At 38.4% G+C, this 22751-nt stretch overlaps 1 protein-coding gene across 2 annotated transcripts in view; it reads left to right on the plus strand.

Moving 5' to 3' along the window:
* The first annotated feature begins 1149 nt into the window (after positions 1 to 1149).
* Positions 1150 to 22751, plus strand: part of zfyve9a (zinc finger, FYVE domain containing 9a) — a 30784-nt gene continuing 9182 nt past the window's right edge. The window contains exons 1-15 of one of the 2 annotated variants that reach the window (XM_051880929.1): positions 1150 to 1542; positions 9568 to 9667; positions 11511 to 11618; positions 12590 to 14058; positions 15189 to 15288; positions 15660 to 15836; positions 16966 to 17129; positions 17295 to 17403; positions 17670 to 17792; positions 18397 to 18552; positions 19825 to 20049; positions 20575 to 20657; positions 20762 to 20866; positions 21338 to 21488; positions 22159 to 22239. In XM_051880929.1, coding sequence (XP_051736889.1) covers positions 11549 to 11618; positions 12590 to 14058; positions 15189 to 15288; positions 15660 to 15836; positions 16966 to 17129; positions 17295 to 17403; positions 17670 to 17792; positions 18397 to 18552; positions 19825 to 20049; positions 20575 to 20657; positions 20762 to 20866; positions 21338 to 21488; positions 22159 to 22239 — 3013 coding nt within the window. In that variant the 5' untranslated portion in view covers positions 1150 to 1542; positions 9568 to 9667; positions 11511 to 11548. Of the gene's footprint in view, positions 1543 to 9567; positions 9668 to 11510; positions 11619 to 12589; positions 14059 to 15188; positions 15289 to 15659; positions 15837 to 16965; positions 17130 to 17294; positions 17425 to 17669; positions 17793 to 18396; positions 18553 to 19824; positions 20050 to 20574; positions 20658 to 20761; positions 20867 to 21337; positions 21489 to 22158; positions 22240 to 22751 lie in introns of both variants that reach the window. The other variant, XM_051880922.1, reaches the window with a different exon arrangement.

The raw sequence follows: 22751 nt of genomic DNA on the forward strand, positions 1-22751 counted from the left end.
TCATCATTCATCATCAGTCATCATCATACATAATGCTGTTGCAGCAGGGCAAGCCCACCATGGCAGTCCGATGTAGAAGGCTATAGCGCCACCACGTGACTACATTGCACACATACTCCATAACGAAACGGCATTAAAATGATTTTAATGAGTTAAGAATGTAAAAATGATAAAGAAAGGCTTGAATACTGCGCATAAATGTATGCTTAAACATTTGACTGAAAATCTTATGCAGTATGCAGCTTATCACAATGAACACTAGGTGTCGCACTTGTCGAGAGTGAAACGGGGAAATTAAACAAATGTTAATAGTTCATGAATATTAATCGTTTCATGTTGACGTTGCTTGGTAACCTTCCTGAAACGTCCAATCACTTAATCTAATTATAAGTATTATAATATAATATCCATGAGCCAAGTCTTCCACATCACAGTACGATTTTCTTAGGGTAGAGATGTATTTCTTCACCACAAAGATACAATGTTTTCTGTTGACATTGCTGTCACGTTTAATATTTGTATTTATTTATTAGATTCACTTTTGTATAAAGCAAATACCGTTGCTGATAATAATCCCTGCATTTCAGGCCACTTTGTGCTATCCTTTCTATACAGTAGGCCTATGTTTAAGAGAATCTTTAAAAGGCCAATATCTAGGTTCATATAAACATCCCTTTGAGAACTAAATGCTTGAGCCCACACGTTTGAATAGTAATAAATTGGAATGCTTTTGAATAAACAAATGGCGGCACTGCAGTAGTAAAATAACTGCAAGTGCAATTTCTTTATCAAACGCATTCAGAAATGTAAATAACTAATTCAAACAGCTCTTAAAGTTTAATACAATATAAAAAAAAACAGCGGGACAATTACATTAAATAAACTACAATTTTCTGTAACAAGATCTTTATTCCTTATGGGTTTATTGCCAAATGCCAATGTGAATCTGATCCCTTTAAAAAACAACAACAACAAAAAAAGGCTATACACTTTCGTACAAATGCAAGTATTAAACATTTATGCTATTATGCATACAGTAGCCTACAAAAGAAGAATTTGATCCCTAAAGATGATAGTGTTGCATTGTAATGACGTCACGCGGACTCGGGTGCCGCCCCGCGGTAATGTTTCCTCTGGATCCAGAGGCACGGTGGTGTCAACCGCTGTGAAACGCTTACCACACAAGGTTACGAAACAGACGCCATCTTGGCTCAACTGCAAGTCGCTAGCGTGGGAACCTCACGCCACTTCAGCGTAGCTTGAGCCAAAATGTCCAACCCTTGCTGCAGTTCGTAGTAACCTTCTCCATTAAACGTTTGGGGGAGGGATATACGAGAGCTATCGCGCAAACTACTTCTTCCTACACTTCTGTGGAGCACTGGAAAATGGCCTAGCTGTTCTTGGAGATTTCCTGCAGATGTCAAAGGCATTATCGCTAGCTTATATGACGCGAAGTGTGTTGGATTTTACTCTGGGATTTACATGGCTGAATCGTGCGTGAAGATGATGGTAATGATGATGATGATGATGGGGATTCCACCGGTGAGTAAACGATTAACCCACAAACTGTTATTCGCTTATGACATCTGTGATGTGTTTACTATAGAAACACAACAAATGCAGCATTTAATACTACTTAAGAGATTGAAGACGGACCATTTGCGAGCTGTAAACTGACCTTTTTTTTTTTGCCAACGATCAATTTAGGCTCGCACATTTTTATCTTGTGTGTTCTCATTTAACTAACTAAGATTAGCCTCTGACTGCGCGTGAAGCGTGTAAATATAGCTGGTAATCAGGTTAGTAAACATGCAGTAGAGCGGGTTATTTGACAGGCTAATGTTAGTTAGCTAACGGTAATAGCGTCTTTAGAGACTGCAGAATGAACTTTAATAAACTGTTATACATGTAACTTTTGAATAGGCTCCTAATAAAAGTCCTCGCTAATACAGATTATATAACACTTAACTGATGAGCAGTTAAAAAGTTTTTATGAAGTGTTATCTTTTTGTAGTAATCAACCACAGGTTTCATTGAAAGCTTGGGATGGAGTTGGGAATATAGTTTAGCATGACCAACTGTCAAGAACCCATTAAAATCATTTTATTATTATTATTACAGTCACATTACAAACAATATATTAAAAAAAATTTTATATGGAGATTTGACTAGTTTTTTCGTGGTAGGGCGGGAGTATATAGTCATCAAGGGTTTGGTACTTGTTGTCAGAGTGAATCAACACTTGCAATGCAGAAGTTAAAGTTACTCATTCAGCTTTCTAATGTGTGACTTAATGCACTTGTCTGAGATTCATTTGGGAAGAGAGGAAATGATGCAGTGGAAGCTTTTTTAATCCAGTGAACCCAGTGACAGGTTGACAGATTTCTGCTTCCTTCAGCAACAGATTGCTCTGTAGTTGGCCCTGCTGTCCAAGACATCTGAGCTGCTTCTAATGCTTTTTCTTTTAAATATTACACTGATGCTGGAACAAAGGCTAGTTTCTTGTGCTATTTTCATTCTTCTTCTTTAAGAGTAGATGAAAGTAAAATCCTGTAATAGAAATGTTTACAAGTTGTGAGAGACACTATAGCAGCTGTGAGCTCTAGTTCTCCCTAGCTTTTGGAGCATCACTGTTTTTTTTTTCTTTACTTTAGGCGGCTTTATGTTCAGGATGACTTATAAGCAAAGCACGGGTGAAATGCCACAGCAGGCCTTAAAGTTTATCCAGGCAGTAGCAAGAAAGTGACAGCGAAAGCATTCCTGGAGTGCGGAAGCAATCAAACTGAGCTTCCCGTCAACAGTCTTAGCGGCACAGTGTGCTGCAAAAAGATGCTTTGCAAAATGAACAATAACAGGAAGACTGTATTAAAATAAAATCTACAGTGAAATATCTCAACATTTCAGAGTCTTGGAAAAGTTATTAAGTCCAAATTGAACTAGTCACATGACATTATTAAAATTTAGGCGTTTGCATGTGAGAATAGTTTTTCTTGGGAATACAGGGAGTGCCGATAATGATCATATGAAACCATTGTAGGAATGTGGTAATATATTACATGTTTAACCCTATGAAGCCTGCAGTATCATTTGAGATGTGACTTTCTAATGCCTCTAAATTATTAACATAAATCCAAACATTGTTTTCAACAGGTTTTTCAGCAATCTTCTACGTGCCTTTTGCCTTCTGATTGTTCATACTTTTGTATGTAAAATACCTTTTAGGCCCGGTCGACAAAAGTGCACATCGAGGGTGCATATCGACCGCAGAAGGGTTGTGAGTAGGTTTGGGCGTTGTTTTAATTTTAGCGATTCTCATTCCAATATGGTAAAAAAAAAAAAAAAAACATATTGATTAATCAAACATTTTGAAACACATTTATTCTGTCTTTTTGCAAAACATTCTGTTGCAGCTGAATACCATGAACAAAAACCAGCAGCCTAAAGAACAACTAACTAATAAACCAGACTAATATACATTTCAAACATTATTAAAGAAAAGTATACAGCCAGTAAAACAATAAAAACAGATAAGAAAATTAGCGATAGCACAAATAAATACAACTGAACAAAGTTCAGAAATTGAAATCAATTGTAAAATAACACTGCATAGTTTTCTTTTTATTAGGGCTGGGTGACATAGCAAATTATCACAATAAAAATTTTCACATCAGTCGATATTAATAATTATCACGATAAATGTCAAAAACTTTAAAGGCAAATGCCTTTTGCTCCTGAGTGAAAGTTGTAGAAACCAGACAGTTAATTGTGGTTTTACTTTTTAAAAAACTACTTTTTTTTTTTTTTATGTCAGAACATGACAAACACTTGCCAAACAGGTGAACATCTGTCAAATCTGAGGTAGAATATTCAAAACATTTATAATAAAATATTTTTCTACGTCAAGTATGCATGAATTAACTTAAGTAAAATCCTTTTTCATACTTTTTTTCCTTAACAAAAGAAATATCCTAATAGAAAAATTAATGTCTTAGTTTCTGCATGTCTGCTAACAGATGATAGTTTGTGTTGCCTAACTTTGATGATGTGTACATTCGACACAGTTTACAGTGCAGGCTGCAATATTAATGATATTATGTGTTTTGATTCATAGAAATGCACATTTGACAGTAGCTTGAGTTGACAGGAGCAGTAGCTTGAGTTGGGATGTAGATGTAAATTCAAGTTCATTAACAAATACAGTAACATGTAAAAACTGAAACAACATCATAGGGTAAAATTCAAATATTCTGACTTTCAGTTAGGACTCAACTTTTATTAAAATGAACCATTGGTCATCCATAGTATCATACATTCAGATCATGATAATCATAGGTAAAACCATGCATGTATATAGCACCTCACTACCATAATTATAGTTCTATATGGCTTCTATGGTATTTGTTATGAAAAACAGTTGCCTAAATTCATGTTTTTACTACAGAAACAAATTTGATTTGAAAAAAATACTTAATAATGTAAAAATACATTATATTCCACAACTCCTTTAATACATGTCTACATTAATAATATAATAAAATTCGATTTGAATATACCACATTTCTGCCACAATACCATGGTGCAGTTCAGGGGCGGACTGGCCATCTGGGGCACCAGGAGTTTTCCCGGTGGGCCGTTGTACAATGGCCAGTTAGTGTTAACAAAGTCCCTTTAAGACAAGTCATTTCACTCGGCGGCCATCTTTGAAACGCCTCTCGGGCATCCTGGGCATCATGCAGCTCCTATCTCTTTGAATGGGGAAACATCAAATTCTCCAAAGCTGTTTTCCAAGCTTTCGATTAAATTTCATATTTGAAATCACCAATGAAATCTGACAACAACAGTCTCATAATTTTTTTTTCCAAACGCTCAAATCATGACAAAAAACAGTATTTAGGCTGGATCAAGCTAATGCGCATGCACAGACCTAAATGCGCGTCTCTTGTGCCTCATTTCGGAGGCGCGCGCCTCACTGTTTCTATAGAAACCGGTGCTTCTAACGGCCGCTGCAGTGACGCGATGACTTTACAGGTCGGCGATTGGCTCTTATTTTGAAGGCGGGACTTATTCCGCCATATTGAGCGTTACACTTTCTCCCATTCAAAACAATACGAGTGACATGTCTTGTGTTATTCTATAGTCTTTGGTGTTAATACAGTAAATCTTTGGTAAATTATGGTGATTTGTAGATTGAAAAGTCTAACTGGATCGTTCATGGCACAATGTTTCTAGTGTTTGTCAGTGCTGTTGAGAATGTCAGTGCTGTTTCATCTGGTTTAAACTAGTTGAAATCACAGAGACATTTGTATTCTTAGTTGAATTCAAGCACTTCTTACTGGATCTCACAGCGCTGTTTAGTGGTTGTGTGATCTAGACTGATCAGCGAGTAAACGCATCGGCTCTAATAAGCTTGCTCTGTCCTGCCGTTTGAACCGAGCAGATAAATGGTCGATAAATGGTCCGTGTGGCGCGGTTTAATTGAGTAGTGATTGATTTTTCTTTCTTTTATTCTTTGATTAACAGTAATGACACAGACAGCAGCAGGTTTATTATCCTGCTGTCACTTTAAGGCCTAATGCACGGATCCAAAATACTGTTACACATGCATTTTCTTTCTCAACTGTTTACGTTCACTTAAGACATAACCGACTGTTTACGAGGATATTTTGACATTATTTTGTGTGTATTTGTCTGTTCAAGCGCAAGAAGATGCAAAAGAGAACTCAATTCAGTATTTGTGCACTATATGAGAGGCGTCTTTTTGTGCACACGCACTGGATGTGCCCTGCACAGAAAACAGCGTGCAAGTGCCGAATTAAGTTCTCTTTTGCGTCTTCTTGCACTTGAATGGTTTAAAACCACATTAAAATGCGCACACAGGAATTAACATTTTTATAATTTTATATAATTTTATAACAAGTATTGGATTTATGACCTTAAGTGTCAGATTCCAGAATTGGAAGTGATTTCGATTTCCAATACACGAGTACCCTTCTGAAAATGACAAATGGAACAGCCTACGGTCTCGTGGTCTTAATAATCACGCACACGTGACAGTCTTTTCAACCAAAAAGTATCATTATATCTGTGTTATATTGTTATTCAAATTATAGAAGTACTAGATTAAAAGTTTATAGTTCAGAAATAAACATTGATGTCTATGGTAGTGATCAGAATAGAGTAACCTTTTGAAAGTAACTTGACACAAATAACAATGGTATCAATTACATCATTACACCAGTAGGTGGCAACAAGCAACTGTTAAAAAAGTATTTGTCATTGAATTGTTTATCCAAGAGATCCTTCAAAAACCCTGATTCATTCAGTAATGAAACAAGTGGAAGTCTTTGTTTTAAGTAGTTCAAATTAATTAATTAATTGTTTTTTTAGACTGCAGCAATTAACATTCTGTTTAGTTGTTTATTCAGAATCGCGGGAGAATCGTGATCTCTGTAAAAAAAATAAAAATATAAATATGATTCTCAATTTATCTAGAATTGTGCATCTCTACTACAGGATATGAGCCATAAATGCCTGAAGTATAAAAAATGATACAAAAAATAAAACGCATATGCAATTTTTAAATGGATTTTAAAAAATATTTTGTCTAAAGGTTCAATAACTTTTCTCAATAATTCTTCAATAATTTTTCTCAATAATTCTTCAATAATTTTTCTATTATTTCAGGCTTTATAGGATTTAATGAGGAATATTAAGAACAAGCCATAAGACATGAAGAGCAACTTTTTTTAATAGCAGATCTACAAAACTGTAAGAAGGTGTGGCATATGTTGTGTCTCTTTCCCAACAGGTTTTTTATGTAACAACACATCGGCTGAAATAAAATGAGGTGATTATGTGATTACGCGCAATCACATATATTCTGTTTGCCTGTCGCTCCTTATTTCTGATGTGAACCTCTACCTGTTTACAAAAACACAATGTTTACCTCTGGTATTAAATGAATATGTTAGTTCAGTGGAGTCAAATATTCTTGGAAATCCCAAAAGGATTGCAAATTGCTTTCAACCGTATTACTCGTAGGTTTACAGGTGTAAAAATACAGCACCTTAGTTGACTCTGACTGTGGATGTATTATTCAGAGAATCTACAAAGTAATTAAATCTTAATCAGGCATGGTCCCTGGTTTCGTTGGTTCACAACCAGCTTGTCTCCAAAACATTTTGTGTTTATAGTTGCTTTAAAAAGCAATTAAAACAAGCAAAGTTTAACTATGCACTTCACATTCAGTATATAGTGGATTATGCAGTGCTTCTTGAACTTCGACAGTTAGCTGTGTGAAAACAAAGCTTTTTGTATTTCAGAATGGGTGGAGTCACAGTGCAGTTTAATGGAAACTTTATGGGTTTGTTGCTGCGCTGCCAGTCATCTATAGCTACGATTGTGGATTGTAATTAAAGACTTGCGTTTGTACAATCACAACCCATTCAGCTGGTTTTAGAGGCTTTGGGGATTTTACTCCTGATGCGAAGAGTTTGGTTGGCTGGCTTTAAAATATTGTATGATATCGTGCAAGTTTGTACATGTCCCAAAGTATATAAAATTGAAAGTTTCTCCTGAAGTAACACAATAGCATAATTGAACAGACCATGTTTTTTTCTTATAAGAAAACAAATATTTTCTTGTACCTTGTAATCATGTAGCTACTAAATGGCAAAGCACCTTCCAACACTCTAATTACAGGGACAGTCCCACAAGACATTCATGTTGGCAGTGAACTTGTTTTTTTTTGGTACAGTATAAACAGAATGTGATTGTAAACTCAGTAACCCTTCATGTCCTCATTCAACCTTACTTTGTTAGATCAGGAGCCTTTGTGCAACAGTTGCTTCCATCAGCCCATTATGCTGGACAGTTGGTATATTTTCAGAGTGATAATTGCTATTTTTCAGCCATGAGATTTAGTTGTGGTCCTTCATTCTACTTGTGTGATAGTGATGTCAGATGTAGGATAGATGTAATCTTTATGATCAGAACCACCTATGAGCCATTCTTCTGACCTTTTTTGGCCATAATTAAGCAATATATGAGCAAGAATTAGGGCTGCATGATATTGGAAAAAACTGAAATTGCGATATTTTGTTTGTCCTGCTATATACAGGGCTTGACATTAACACCCGCCAAATGCGGGATAGATTAAAAATTCAGGATAGATATCAATCCTGAAATATCCGAAACACTTCCAATACTTATTTTCCGCTGAATAGATACAAAATATCAGCTGCACTTTAGCTCTTTCATCTCTCCGACAGCGACAGCACACAAACCCGCCTCCCCTCACTCACTGGTTTTGCTCCAGTTGTTTGTGTTTCGCGTTGGATTATGCATATTGCGCATAATTTTACTCATTCACTCAGATTTTGTGCTTACACTCAAAGTGCACGCACATAAAGCCGCTTCAGTACTAAATTGAGTTCTTTTTCGCTGCTTACTGCACTTAAACAGCAAATACACACTAAATAATGTCAAATGTAAACATTTTAAGTGAATGTAAACAACAGTAGAGAAAGAAAACGCATGTGTAACAGTATAAAGGATCTGTGCTTCAGGTCTTAGTGACAGCAGCCTAATATACCTGCTGCCAAATTACAAGGTAATATTAAAAATATCTATATGGCAGTTTATCCTTATGGAAATTGTGGCCAGTGAAAATGCGTTAATAATTATGTGTGTGGCTCATAACTTTGGAAAACCACTAGCCACAGTAGCTGGTGAGCAAAGAAGTTTATCCCTAGTATGTATGTATATATATATATATATATATATATATATGTATAAAATATATAAACAATTTCACCAGATGATTTCAATATCTCTAAATGGAAAGAACTAATTCTAGAATGATTGGGATGATTTTGTAGGAGAGTCCATCTGCACATTCAGTCAGTCATATTCAAGGACCTTAACTAATGCTTGTAGCCAAAAGAATTGTGTAGTGTAGGGTTTTTCCCCTTTCTTTTATAGTTACTTCCCTCTTTATTACCATTTTCTTTAATAATGTTTTCTGGACTAAAGCGATATCAGATGTTAATTCTAACACAGCGGAAAAGAGAGCAAATGCATAATCAGGTGTCCTGTTTCCCAACCTCACTTAAGCAGTTTGCATGACTGTGTTTCTTATTCCCCTCTTCCCTGTCGTCTTAGCTTTGTGCTGACAGTGTGGCAAAGCATGCATTTTTAACTAAGCATAAAATGTGTCTAGTCTGCTACTTTCAGAACCCTCTGCAGCACACTTATTCTTATGTGAGACCGGCCTTCACCGTTATCCACTTTGGCAGCGACAGCCTATCCTCCAATGTAACGGAGGCAGCCACAACTTTGTGTTCCTGATTTTGCCCATCTTCAAAGCTCAGCAAGTTACTGGAAGTGGAATTGCTCTAATTTTAATGATAGCAGGTTAACTGGAAGATTTTGGTTTTATTTGGACCTTAAGTGTATTAACATGAGGCATCCATTTAGCATAAGGCTGAATCAGACATGACGGGGATAATTCAAACCAGTAGAGTTTGTATGTCATTAGTGAAATCTTATCATCCTGTTCTGTTTCAGGTTTGGCTGTCCAATGTGTGTGAGACTGGATGAGACAAGGGCTCTATCAGGAGCCTTTGTGCAGATTGACCTGCAATTACTGAAGAGGACCTCTGGGCAGGTGAAAATTATTAATTTTGTATATTTCTTGTATGTGATCTGAGTTTGCTGATTGGTTTGAATTAATGTTTAATAAAGATTTTTTTTTTTTTTTAAAGAAACTTATTTGTATACACCCACTCCACTCTGCTATCATTTCATGTGCACAGCAACTAACTCGGACTTGTGCTCTGTGATGAATCACTTGTTGTATTCCTTATTTGTAAGTAACTTTGGATAAAAGTATCTTCTAAATTAATAAATGTAAAATGCAAATGTCTCTAAAAGAGAGTGATCTTTAAAGGGTAAATATTTGCCATAATCTGTTGCTATCCCTTTAAGTTAGTACAAGGTGATGGCAAAGGTAATCCAAATCTTAAAGGTAGGATAGGCAATTTTCGGAGAGGCTAGCAATAGCGAGCTAGCTTTGAAAGCATAAGATCCCACCATCCCTTCAGAGCGCCCTCCAAAGGCACCCATCTTTCAAAGCACATGAATGGTACAGCAGGGAGCAAAAAAAACTTCACTAGAGACAGCGTTAAACTACCTAATTTCTCAAAGCACATAACATTACAATAACAATCAACATAAACAACTTAAAGACAACTGACCTGTACCACCTGACTGCTGCAGATTCATTTTGGCTTTGTTAGTGTTGCCATTGAAATGCATAAATTCGAGTCACAAACCGCTCAGAGTATAACGCCACTGGTTCCATCTCTTCCAAATTACGCAGCATAAGCTCATTGTTTTGTCTGTCTAACTCTGCATAGCATGAAATGCGCTGATGACGTGTGATGTCCCAGGTAGGGCATTGTATCAGAATGAATGCAATGATTGGATGAACATTTTATGGTAGGCGATAAACTGGCAGGTAGAAATTTGTCAACCGGTAGAGATTTTGGACTATTGTCTCTGTTGCAGTTGTGCTCACGTGATGTTGCTGTGCTGTGTGGTCACGAAAGCTTATCGTTTGCATATGTTTTTTTGCATAAGTTTAGAAACAAGTGATTTTAAACTGTTGAAATGCAATAAGCAGCGAAACACAACTCATTTCGCTATTTGCGTGCACTGTCAGAGAGACTGTTGCTGAGCGCTGTCTGAGAGATGCGTGCACATTAAGCTGCTGCTCATAGGCTACGTTCAGAGTGTCAGTCCAAATCTGGTTTTTGTGCATATCCGATTGAAATCCGATCAGATTTAGCAAGTGTGAACGGCAAAAAAAATGAAATGCGATTTTTACAAATCCGTTTCGAGCTACGTTCATATGTGGTTTGAAATCCTATTCAGATTGCATTTCTGAAAATCCATTGATACTTTTGATACATCCGTTGATACATTGATATTTTATACAATTTATGTAGGTAGGCTAGTATTTCTTATTTCTACTGCTTGGAGTTTTTCAGGTAGGTCTATTCCTACAATTTAAATATTCTACAATATTCTATTGTAATTCTACAATAAAAATTTGAATGATATAAAAACCTTATTTAAAGCAAAAATAACTATATCATGATATTTATCGTGAAATAAAATTACTCTTATTGTGATATAAGATTTTGGTCATATCGCCCACCCCTACAAAGATGATATATATACATAAATACGTTTAGACCACTTAACTTAGTGATTGCTCTCAGGATGTAGTAGTATGTGATGATACATCGTCATATCATTGTATCGAACACAGTCCTAAGCATCACAAAATATCACTTTTTGTTGAATCATATCTACAACCAGACTCTGGAAGATTTTCACAGTTCACTGTACTTTTGTAAGGTTTTAATTTGTCAGCACTCTGTGTTCCTGTGCATGTGGAAAGTATTGTATTTATGTGCTTATGAAAAAGGCAACTTCCCTTTCAGGTTCACACATCACTTGGCAGGGTGGAGTTTCTTGACCCATGGAGAATTACTTCCAGGCTGAGGCCTTTAACCTGGACAAGGTGCTGGATGAGTTTGAACAGAATGAAGGTAAAGAGAACTGCTAACTTGCAAAACTTTGAAAGAATAAAGCACTTGCTCTGACAGTCAGAGATGTTCTGAGGCCGTACAACAGAACAAAAGATATTCTCAGTCTCAGCACGTTTACATATCTTCAGATAACCCATTTGGTCAGGTGAATTAGAGCACAATGAACTGAACGCAGAGTAACATAGGTGCTGATATAAATAGAACAAATGTTTGGCACTGTCTCTTGAGTCAAGCTGTCCACAGCATGGCTAGCACAAGCAGGTAGCTGTGCTGGAGGCAACAGTCTGTGGTGTAAATGGGGTCAATTGAATTAGCATTTCCCCTCAGGACTTCTGCCTCTCCCTGATTTTCCTGAACACTGTTTAATTGGTGTCACACAGTCAAGCACATGCAATTTACAAGGTTAAGGTTGTATGTGCATTTTGAGTTATAGCAGGAAATTGTAATTAGCATTATTTAGATCACGGTTCTGGTATATGCGGACAACAGCTGGTGCACAGCCATATAAAATTGACTTTGGAATTTATTGATTGCTTTGTCCTGTTTGCCACAAAGAACATTAAAAGCCACACAGACTTGCCTCACACACAGCCACCCTGTTAGTGACGCCATTGAACTGTGGAACGAATGTACATCCCCTCTCAGACACTAATCTTGACAGATTAATGGGGGTGAAAGGAGACTTAAAACTATTAAACGGCCCCAGAAGAAAGCTGAATAGAGAGGGAGAGCAGTGTGAGTATGTGTCTGCTTGATCACGCTTGGATGTATGTAAGAGAAAGGAAATGCCTGCCCACATTCCAAAGCATTGATGTGTCAGTTTGACAGATGGATCCCAAGGCAATGACCAGATTGGCCCACTTCCTCAACATTTTCCAATCTAGCCTGACCTCATTTCTCAATTTATCTTCTGTTTGTTTCGATCTTCTCAAAAAAGGAAGCTAATGAGCTCTTTTTTTTCATCCTTTCAGATGAAACGGACACGCCGACTCTCTCGGATGCCAAGTGGACTCAAATTCTGGCCCCGCCGTCACACCTCCTTTCCCTGAATCCGGCACTGACCCACTCTGACCTCAGCCCAAGGGATAGCCCTATCAGCTTCAAGCCTCTTCTGGATGCCCAGATGTCAGATGGCCCCTCTTTGGCTGAGGTCACCAGGTTAGAGGGGAAACAGGGGCTGGGGCAACAGCCAGAGGGCAGGAGTGAAGAACGGCCGGCAGATGTTCATAGTCCCCCTTTACCGCAGCCCAACATTGGCAAGCTGGTGAGCACTGACGGGCAGTTGGCAGACTTGCCGGCCCCCAACAGCGTGGTGCTGGAAAACGGCTATCCAGCTAGTCCTGGACAAGGCGGCCGGTCTGACGTCCTTCTGGCCAACAATGATGAGAGAAGTCAAGCTGTTACAGATCAGCAAAGTGTTAAGGACACTTGTGAGCTTAAGATGGAGCGGAATGGTACCGATGAGGGAAGTGGTGCTGGTCATGATGAACCTGGGAATAGGTCACCTGTTTTAAAGAATGGTGTTAAGATAGAGGCAATCAAGCCTGAAGGTGGTTCACCTGTCCATGAGGTCAGAATGAGAGACTGTAATCTGGTATTTCCAGAAGGAAGTAATCCCCAGAAAGGGGAAGCAGTATTGCACAAATCAGTGAATGGTGACGGAGAACTGGATTTTGAGAGGGAGAATCATGAGGGTGCCTTTCAGAATGGTGGACTGGTTGAGAATGAAAGTACAGGGAAAAATACCTGGGCTTCAATTCAGGAAGAGAAAAAGAAAACACTAGAGAATGACCACAAAGGGATTCACGGAGACTCTGAATCATCAGGGGCGGAGAAGTCCCTGTCCAATGGTCTGATTGTGGACCTTGATGGAGATGCACACAGCCAGCCAGCAGTCCCTTCAAAGGAGGACTCTGTGACAGAGGAAAAAGAAATGGAGGAGAGCAAACAAGAGTGTTGTGATCCAGTTCGAGGAGTGGAATCTGGCAGAACTGGCAAACTCAACAACAGCCGGCTGCAGCCTGTCAGCGTTCCCTACGGTGGTGCCCGCCCAAAACAGCCTGTTAGTCTGAAGCTGCAGATTCCCCAGCCTCTCTCGAGCCAAGTTAAGAATGAATTTGGCTCTACTGGCAAGAACAAGAACCTGGAGCCACAGAGTATGACAGGAGTCCTTGAGTCGTCTTGTGGAATAACAGAGTCTGGGGTTGTTCGAATGAATGGAGAGCAGGGAGATGGCTCTTCAGGCTTACTCATCCCATCTGAGAGTCCAGACAATGATCTCCAGGCAGGCCAGCAGGGAGCCTTCTCTAAGAAACCCTTCAGCTCCTTGGGGGAAGTGGCTCCTGTTTGGGTTCCTGACTCTCAAGCACCCATTTGCATGAAGTGCGAGGTCAAGTTCACTTTTACTAAAAGAAGACATCACTGTCGGGCTTGTGGCAAGGTAAACCCTTTTGTTCATTATCAAATCCCTAATCCAAGTATTTAACTAACAAACTCTAACTCGTTTGTGGTATATTAAATCGTGCAGCTTTTTGAGAAGTGGTGCCATGTTACTTTTTTAAGCAATCGGCTTATGTTAAACTTTGGCTCTTTTAACTTTTCTCTCTTTCTCGGTTTCAGGCAATTTTTGGTAACTACTAAAAATACCCTAGCAACCACATAGCAACATGCTTAACCTCTTATTACACCTTAATAACCGCATAGCACAGCAATGGCAACAGGCCACAACATCCTTGCATTGTGGCAGTGAGTTTTGCATGGGCAAGCAGCACTCCTCAGAAATTAAAAATCAATTTAATGTTGGCTTCTAGCAAGTTGGAAGCTCAAGCGGAATATAAGTTTGTCTCACCTCCTGCAGACCAATTCGTTTCTACTTTATCTCATGATGTTGTAACTATTTAATATAACGTTTTGATAGCCATAACACTTTAAGGCTGGCATCCACTAGAGTTTCAGGCAATTTTTAGTCATAAGCTTCATTCGTTTTATCTGTCATACCCCACTTCTATTCTTAATCCATAAATGCGACAGGCCCTCGACAGAAGTGGGTGAGATTTCTGGAAAAGTAGTTGCGTGTGACATCCTCGACCAGAATCAAGCTGTTTTGAGTCAGCTAGTGGGATGCTGCATTACAATGAGAGAGCAGAATTTCAAGGAAGTATGGGTAATTGTCGGGCAGCTCTAAACCTGTGAAGCCGTCAGATTCCTTTAGGGAGAAATGGTTGTCGATGCAGCACTCAAAAATAACTGCAAGACTGCTGGAATAATGCCTTAATTTCCCTTGGTGATAAACTGCTGCATCGGTGATGACATTTTTACAGACATGGGCTGGAAAGAACAATTGAAAAGAACTGAGTGAAAATGAAATGTAGCTGTGGTGTAAAGTGGTTTAATCTGACAGAACTGTGAACGTTCAAGACCACGTCCTTGTCCTGGGAACTGGTTCACGAGTCATGACTGGTTCATATAGTTTCTTTCCATTGTTTTATGATGTCTCATTTATTATGCCTTATTTTTTGGTAAGGATTGTTTTTATCAAAGCAAATGTGTTTGTGATGTGTTTTTGGCCAGGTGTTCTGTGCTGCTTGTTGTAGTCTAAAAAGCAGGCTGATGTACATGGACAGGAAAGAAGCAAGGGTTTGTGTTACCTGCCACCGTGCACTCATGAATGGTGAGTGATATGAAAACTCATAGGAATAGTTATAAATTTCCCTCTATAGGTTGGGAGTTTTTGTACCTCAGTTTCCCAAATTGAATCACTTAACAGAAGTTGTGGTTACATTTCACCCTTTTTTTAATTTTTAAAACGGTGCTAATGTACTGTAGTTTTCATTAATATATAATCTTTATGGTGAGTTTTTGTAAGTTAATTTGAAGCCTCTCTGCAGGACATTTTTTTAAAAGATTTTAAGGATTGTAAAGAACAGAATGACTTTGTTTCAAAGTAGCTTTATACTGAAGTAATCACTTCTGTACAGAAGTAAAACACTTGAAATTAGGGTTTTACTGTGTATAACCAGATCCTTTGAACTCACTCATTAGCTCAAGCATGGGAGAACATGGGAGGTGGTTGCAACCAGAGCCCAAATCCCAACAACCCAGCTGAGTACTGCTCCACAATTCCCCCTCTGCAGCAAGCCCAGGCATCAGGAGCACTCAGCACCCCACCACCAACAGTCATGGTGCCTGTTGGTGTCCTTAAACAACCAGGGTCTGAAGGTAAAGTCTGTAGGATATTTGGTATCAGGATAAAATGTTGTTAATTTGTAGATTGTGGAATTTTTGGGGGCTTTTCAGCAGTGTTCAAATTGTGTCAGGGCTCTTTGGGGGTCCCCAACCCATAGACTTCATTCTAGGTCTGTTTGGTGGGAGCTTTACTTACCCTAACCCAGTGGTTCCCAACCCTGGTCCTGAAGTACCCCCAACTCTGCACATTTTGATGTCTCTCTTGCCTAACACACATATTTGAGGTCAGGTGTGTTTGATTAGGGAGACATCTATAAAGTTCAGTGCTGGTGTACTCCTGGACCAAGATTAGGAACCACTGCCCAAACCTAATCGTGCACTAACCTGTCATTTCCTAAAATTCTGTCATCACTGACTCACTTTCATGTCGTTCCAAACCTGTTTGAAAAATGTCTCTCTTTTGTTTGTGGAACTTAAAAGAAAATATTTTAAGAAATGTTTTTCTCAGTTTTTATTGTCTACAATGGAAGGCAATGGTCAACAAAATTCTTTAGGGCTGTCACGATGTCATATTTTTACTACATGATTATAGTGGCAATAACAATAATCTCCTCTGACATGACTTTGTTCAGCAGTAGTAGCTTCACGTTGCATTATTTTCTTCTTTTTTTGTTTTATGGTGCACTACTGCCACCTAGCAATATTTAATTTTTTTAATATCATGGTTATCGTCAATACCAGTATAATGTGACACCCCTAGTTACCAATATTCTTTACTATATCTTCTTTTGTGATTCACAGAAGAAAGTCATACAGATTTGAAACAACATGAGCATGAGTAAATGATGAAAGAATCTTCATTTTTATGTGAACTCTCCCATTAACACGGAGATAATTTAGTATCTTAAGCGCCTTACATGTGCTTAGAACTTCCTGTCACAGCAAATCAATTTCAGATCACTGATGAAAAATTGGATAAAAAAAAAAAAAAAAAAAAAAATCACATTATGTCAGAGCAGTAATTTGACCATTTTTTGTTTGTTCTTATATGTGACAGGTCCCTTAACTCTACTTTGGATTTGAACACTGCTTTTCAGGCTGTTTATCATTTAAAGTCCAGAGTTAGCTGTTCTCAAGCCTCACCGTGTGCGTGTACTTCCAGGTTCTCTTCCTCGAGAGCAAAGAAGGGTTTGGTTTGCTGATGGTATTCTACCCAACGGGGAAGCTACAGACTCTTCTAAAGGGCCGCCGGCAAACCCCAACCCCTCAGAGCCTGTGGCAGCGTCCCAATACTCAAACAAATCCTCAGGAGCCAGTGCTTCTGAGGTGACAATTTACTTTGTTCCATTCAGGCTCGATAAACTGTGTTTCAATTAATCTCTAATATGGAGTTTTTTTTTTCAGGCAAAGGCTCATTTCGATCATGGTGCTCATGATGAGACAATCATGTTATGTTACAGTCATGAATTTGTGTTTTTTCCGCTGCTGTAGATGGCCCGTGCCACTGGAGCCTCGACCGCCAGCCCTGTGGGCAGCTCTCTCAGTCTGATCCCAGAGGACGGACTTCCTCCCATCCTCATCTCCACAGGCGTCAAAGGAGGTACGGGAGGCCACATCACAGGTGCTTGCCCATCCTCACCATTCAGCTGCCTCCACTCTTCTAAATATGAGTATTGGTGCTTGTTTGTGCTTGTCTGTGTGCGTATATCTATGTTTCTGCTTATGTCTCCACCACTCATGCTAAGGGACGGCTTTCATGGGGTTGGTTCCTCATCTGGGTTGTACCATGAGAGGAAAGTGAACAGAAACTGTCATGGATCAGTTTGTTGCTAGTTACATTAATGATATTGTTTGTCTTGTCTGCAGACTATGCTGTGGAGGAAAGGCCTTCTGAGATTGTGCTGATGCAGCAGCTTGAGGAGGGCGGCCCTGATCCCCTCGTGTTTGTCCTTAATGCCAACCTGCTGGCCATGGTCAAACTGGTCAATTGTGAGTGAGCCACTCCTTGCTAGATGTTCTCTCCAGTTTAGATTTAATATAATGCTAATGGAGTGAATTTTTTGAGAAATGCTAATTCATGGGTGTTTCTTTAACTATGGGCATGTTTGCCCATAGACATTTCTTCTTATTATAAAAGTTGAAAACACTGCTGCTGCTTAATATTTTTGTGGAAACCATGATATGTTTTTGTTAAATTTTTCAGGAAAGTTCAAAAGAACAGCAAGTATGTGAAATAGAAATCTTTTGTAACATTATAAATGTCTTTTTGATCTGTTAAATGCATCCTTGTTGAATAAAAGTATAAATTTTTTCAAAAACAAATCTTTCTTACTGACCCCAAACTTTTGAACGGTAATGTATATAAACCATTTACACACAATACATATTTAAATGGTTATGTAAATATGCCTGAAGTTAAAGAAACATCCATTTCTTAGTCAAATTGTAGCATTTACTTATCTTTCATTTTCATTGGCTAGATGTGTAGTTGAACGTAACTGTTAGCTGTACGTTTTGTAGATAGTGTCATTCTTGTGGAATTACAGAAATTCCCATGAGCCATGACAGTCTTTTATGCCATCTTTGTGTGAAGATGTAAATAGGAAGTGCTGGTATATGACAACAAAGGGTATGCATGCCGTGGGCCAGGCCGAGGTTGTAGTGCTTCTACAGTGCCTCCCTGATGAGAAAACCATTCCCAAGGACGTCTTCAGCCACTTCGTCCAGCTGTACCGGGAGGCTCTCACAGGTAAACTGATACGCCTCCACCAGGGGGCCTGTTCTGGTAAACTGATCCAGACAAAATGAGAGCAAGGCCTACATAGATAAAATTAGACCGTTCTGCCAAGAGGCTCTTAAAGGTAAAATGAGGCTGCTGGCCCCGGTGGCATTCAGGATCCACTTCAGCAGAAATTGTTTTCCAGACACAATCCTTGAGACCCAGTCATACTTCAGGTCAATGGATTCAACCACAAACAGTACTCTGAAAGCATTCCCTGTGAGCCTAATGTAGGACGTGTGGAGGCCAATTCAGCATGTTCAGTAAAAGAATGTTATCTGTCTGGCCAGATTCACTGGCCATCAGCTTACATAGTGGCTAATGCTGAGAAACTCTCATGAGTTTTTTGTTCTTTTGAAGTGAAACATAATGAGTTATAGTCATTAGTACTATTCTAAAACCTAGTAAGCTTCAAAAATGTGCAGTCACATTTACCATTGTTCTGCAAATTTTCATGGTTGAAATTTCATGGTTTAATTTTCAACAGGATTCCATGCAATCAGGAATTTCGTTTCCCATGCTGATTCCGCATCAGGTTCAAATTGGACTCGTGAATTTGCAGCGTTGACTGATAGAAATATGCTTGTGTGGGCTGTGCTTCATACATCGCTGCACTATTGACAATGCCTGCGAAATTCATCAGAAGTTTTGCTAATGTGACTAGACCTTTACACTACATAGGCAGCATCTTTGTATGTCTCACAAATAGTTGTACTAGATTAACACATGTTGCTAAGCTAATGATATGATTCATGAAAAATATTAACAGCCTATTTGTAATTAGGTGCAACTTTTCTTCTATTAAATAAAATATATTCATAATTGACATTTCATTACAGTCTGTCCACCATCTTGGATGTTTGTTTTAATCCCATTTTCATTTCACTGCTTTCTGGGTATAGATATTATTGTCTGATAACCAAAATTGATTTTAAATTATATTATTTCTGCTTTTTGGTACAATAATAACTAAATGACTATTGGACTACAACAGTTCAAACATATTAAATTTATTATTATTAACAGCATTAGGTTACACTTCATTTTAAGGTGTCCATGTTACTGTGTAATTATACATTTAAGTACTGTGTAATAATAATGAACTACATGTACTTAGTAGGTTCAGGAATTTCTGCAAATGTGTATAGCAAGTTTATTTTCACCTTTTATCTAAGTAAAAACAGCTTAAGCATGAAAATATAGTGGTTGAACTTGATCTAATCCCACACTTCTTCTGTGCAGGAAATGTGTTAAGTCACCTGGGCCACTCCTTCTTCACTCAGAGCTTCCTGGGTAGCAAGGAGCACGGCGGCTTCCTTTACATCAGCCCCACCTTCCAGACCCTGCAGGACCTGCCGTTGCCTAATCCGCCCTACCTCTTTGGCATCCTGGTGCAGAAGTGGGAGACCCCCTGGGCCAAGGTCTTTCCCATCCGACTCATGCTCCGCCTAGGGGCGGAATACCGATGTGAGTTTGTGATTTGATGTTTAAGCTTGTTTAATGGTTTAGCGGTGTAGGATGTTGGAAGATCTGGATTGTTCCTGTAGTTTATATTGTATCTTTGACCTTTTGACACCGTGAGGTGTACACTTACAGGATAGTGAGAATGCTTTCGGTTGCCTGTAGAAGAGCTGTTTAGGAAACAACAATGCAGAAAATGTCTTTTTCTGTGCTCTCTTCTCACGCAGAGAATTTCTCTGCACTAATTCGTAAGCACTGCCTCCTGTGGAGATAGAATATATTAACAGTGTGTTTCCCGCTGAGCTTCTCAACTCAGCCATGAATCCTCAGCCATGACATGCAGGCATTCTCACTTAAAAGCATCATGTACGGTTCTAGTCTCATGTTTAACCGATTTTTACATTAAAGTAATTTCCCTATTACATTAAAGGGGCCTTTGGAGTGTGAAGGAGCTTATTGTTAGCTGCTGATTTGAATAGCATGACTTGTTGTGGTATCCTGGCGTGTTCTTATCATGCACTTGTGTTGCAGTCTACCCCTGCCCACTGTTTAGCGTTCGCTTCAGAAAACCGCTTTTTGGAGAAACCGGTCATACCATCATGAACTTGCTGGCAGTAAGTAATCTTATTTCACTTCTGCTTTTTGCACATGGCTAACTGTCAATATGAACCCATGCCAAGTCATCTGATGGGGTTTGACTTTTCCCACATGTCTACAGGACTTCAGAAATTACCAGTACACGTTGCCAGTGGTGAAGGGGCTGGTGGTGGACATGGAAGTGAGGAAAACGTGCATCAAGATACCGAGCAACCGTTACAATGAGGTGAATGAAGGACATGGAGAACATGCCACAGAGACGCTACTTGAATTTCTATAACAAAGCTTCTTTTTAGTTGTTGAATGGCAACAAATTTCCAATAGAATGCATGTGAGATTTATGTGGAACAGCATGAGTAACAGCGAGCATAGCAGATTCATGACCAATGTCCCATGAAACAAGCGAAGCATTGACAACAGCTTGTCTCTGTCATTTTTTCAAGTCGTTGAAGACTTTGGGTATTTAGCTTGTGTTTGAAAAGCGTTTGACGGAACAGAACTTCTAGTGGCAGACCTTTGACATGGCGAGGATTATTTAAAGCCTTGGCTGCCTTGTGACTTACTCTCTTCTGTCTTTAAAAAGCTGTCTTTCACTCATCTAGGACTTATAAACTCTTAAAAACATAATTAAGTTTTAGGATTATGCGAAACTTTGGAAAGTCATGACAAGTTTTCTTTTGGCTCTCTCTTTTATCAGCTCATGAAGGCAATGAATAAGTCCAATGAGCACGTTCTGGCAATGGGCGCATGCTTCAATGAGAGGGCGGATTCCCATCTTGTCTGTGTTCAGAACGATGATGGTAACTACCAGACGCAGGCCATCAGTATTCATCACCAGCCTCGCAAAGGTGCGGCACGATTACTTGCATTTGCAAATGAAACTTTGAAGCCGCACCCAAAGATTTCACTCAGAATATTCACACTATCATTTTAAAGTTTGGGGTCAACTTATATTGCATTACATTGATCAAATGTGACAGAATAGACATTTATAATGTTACAAAAGATTTAAATTTCAAATAAATTGTTTTCTTTTGAACATTCTACTAATTAAAGAATCATAAAAAATGCATCACGGTTTTCATAAAACATTGATACTAATCAGAAATGTTTCTTGAGACCCAAATCAGCATATTAGAATGATTTCTGAAGGATCATGTGACAATGGCTGCTGAAAATTCAGCTTTGCATCACAGGAATAAATTATTTTTTCTAAAATGCATTCAAATAGAAAAGTTTAAAATTGTAATAATATTTCACAATAGTACAGTTTTACTGCAGTTTTAATAAAAAAGAAATGCAGCCTTTATGAGCATAAGAGACTTTCAAAAATATAAAAAATACTCGATTAAAAGATGTCATTGAATGAATTATGATATGTTGATAAATTAATGAAATTAAAGTACACTGAAAAAAATCTTTGGCCACTGAGTTCTATTTCATTCAAAAGTAAATGAGTAATATTGCATGAATAAAATATGTTTTTGAAGTATTTATTTCCTTTTATCCCTCTTTTAGTGACTGGTGCCTCCTTCTTTGTGTTCAGCGGGGCTTTGAAGGCTTCATCGGGCTACTTAGCTAAGACCAGCATTGTGGAAGGTATAACAGAAGACATTTGCAACCACTTTCTCTAAATGTAGGGCATCTGATCCCCCTGGAACAATGTCTAAACTGGACATAATCTCCCTTTTAACATTGACCAAAGTCCCAGTCTGGCTGAATTGTACTTTTTGTTCCAACTGATTCTAATTTAAAGTGCTTTCTACTTGGCAGTAAAACATAGTTTTTGGAGTTTGATAAAAAGTCTACTATGTTGAAATCAGTCCTATAACTTTTAATTGCTTTGAGATATCAACACAAAATGTGGCCCAGATGCAGTTGACATGATTGTGAACAAGCCCAAACTTGATTGTATATGACCTATCATATATACTTTCTAATTGTCAGCATGTCAAGAACAAATAATAACAAAATAAATCAATTAATTACCTCACTTTGTCTGAGGTTTTCTCAGAAGTTTTGGAACATAAGAACCCCCAAATATGATCAATCTATTTTCTTCAAAATTTCAAAGGGTTTCTATCAAATGAGAGCATGTACTTGATTATACC

The sequence above is a fragment of the Ctenopharyngodon idella genome, chromosome 2, assembly GCF_019924925.1.
Source record: "Ctenopharyngodon idella isolate HZGC_01 chromosome 2, HZGC01, whole genome shotgun sequence".
Taxonomy (NCBI): Eukaryota; Metazoa; Chordata; class Actinopteri; order Cypriniformes; family Xenocyprididae; genus Ctenopharyngodon; species Ctenopharyngodon idella.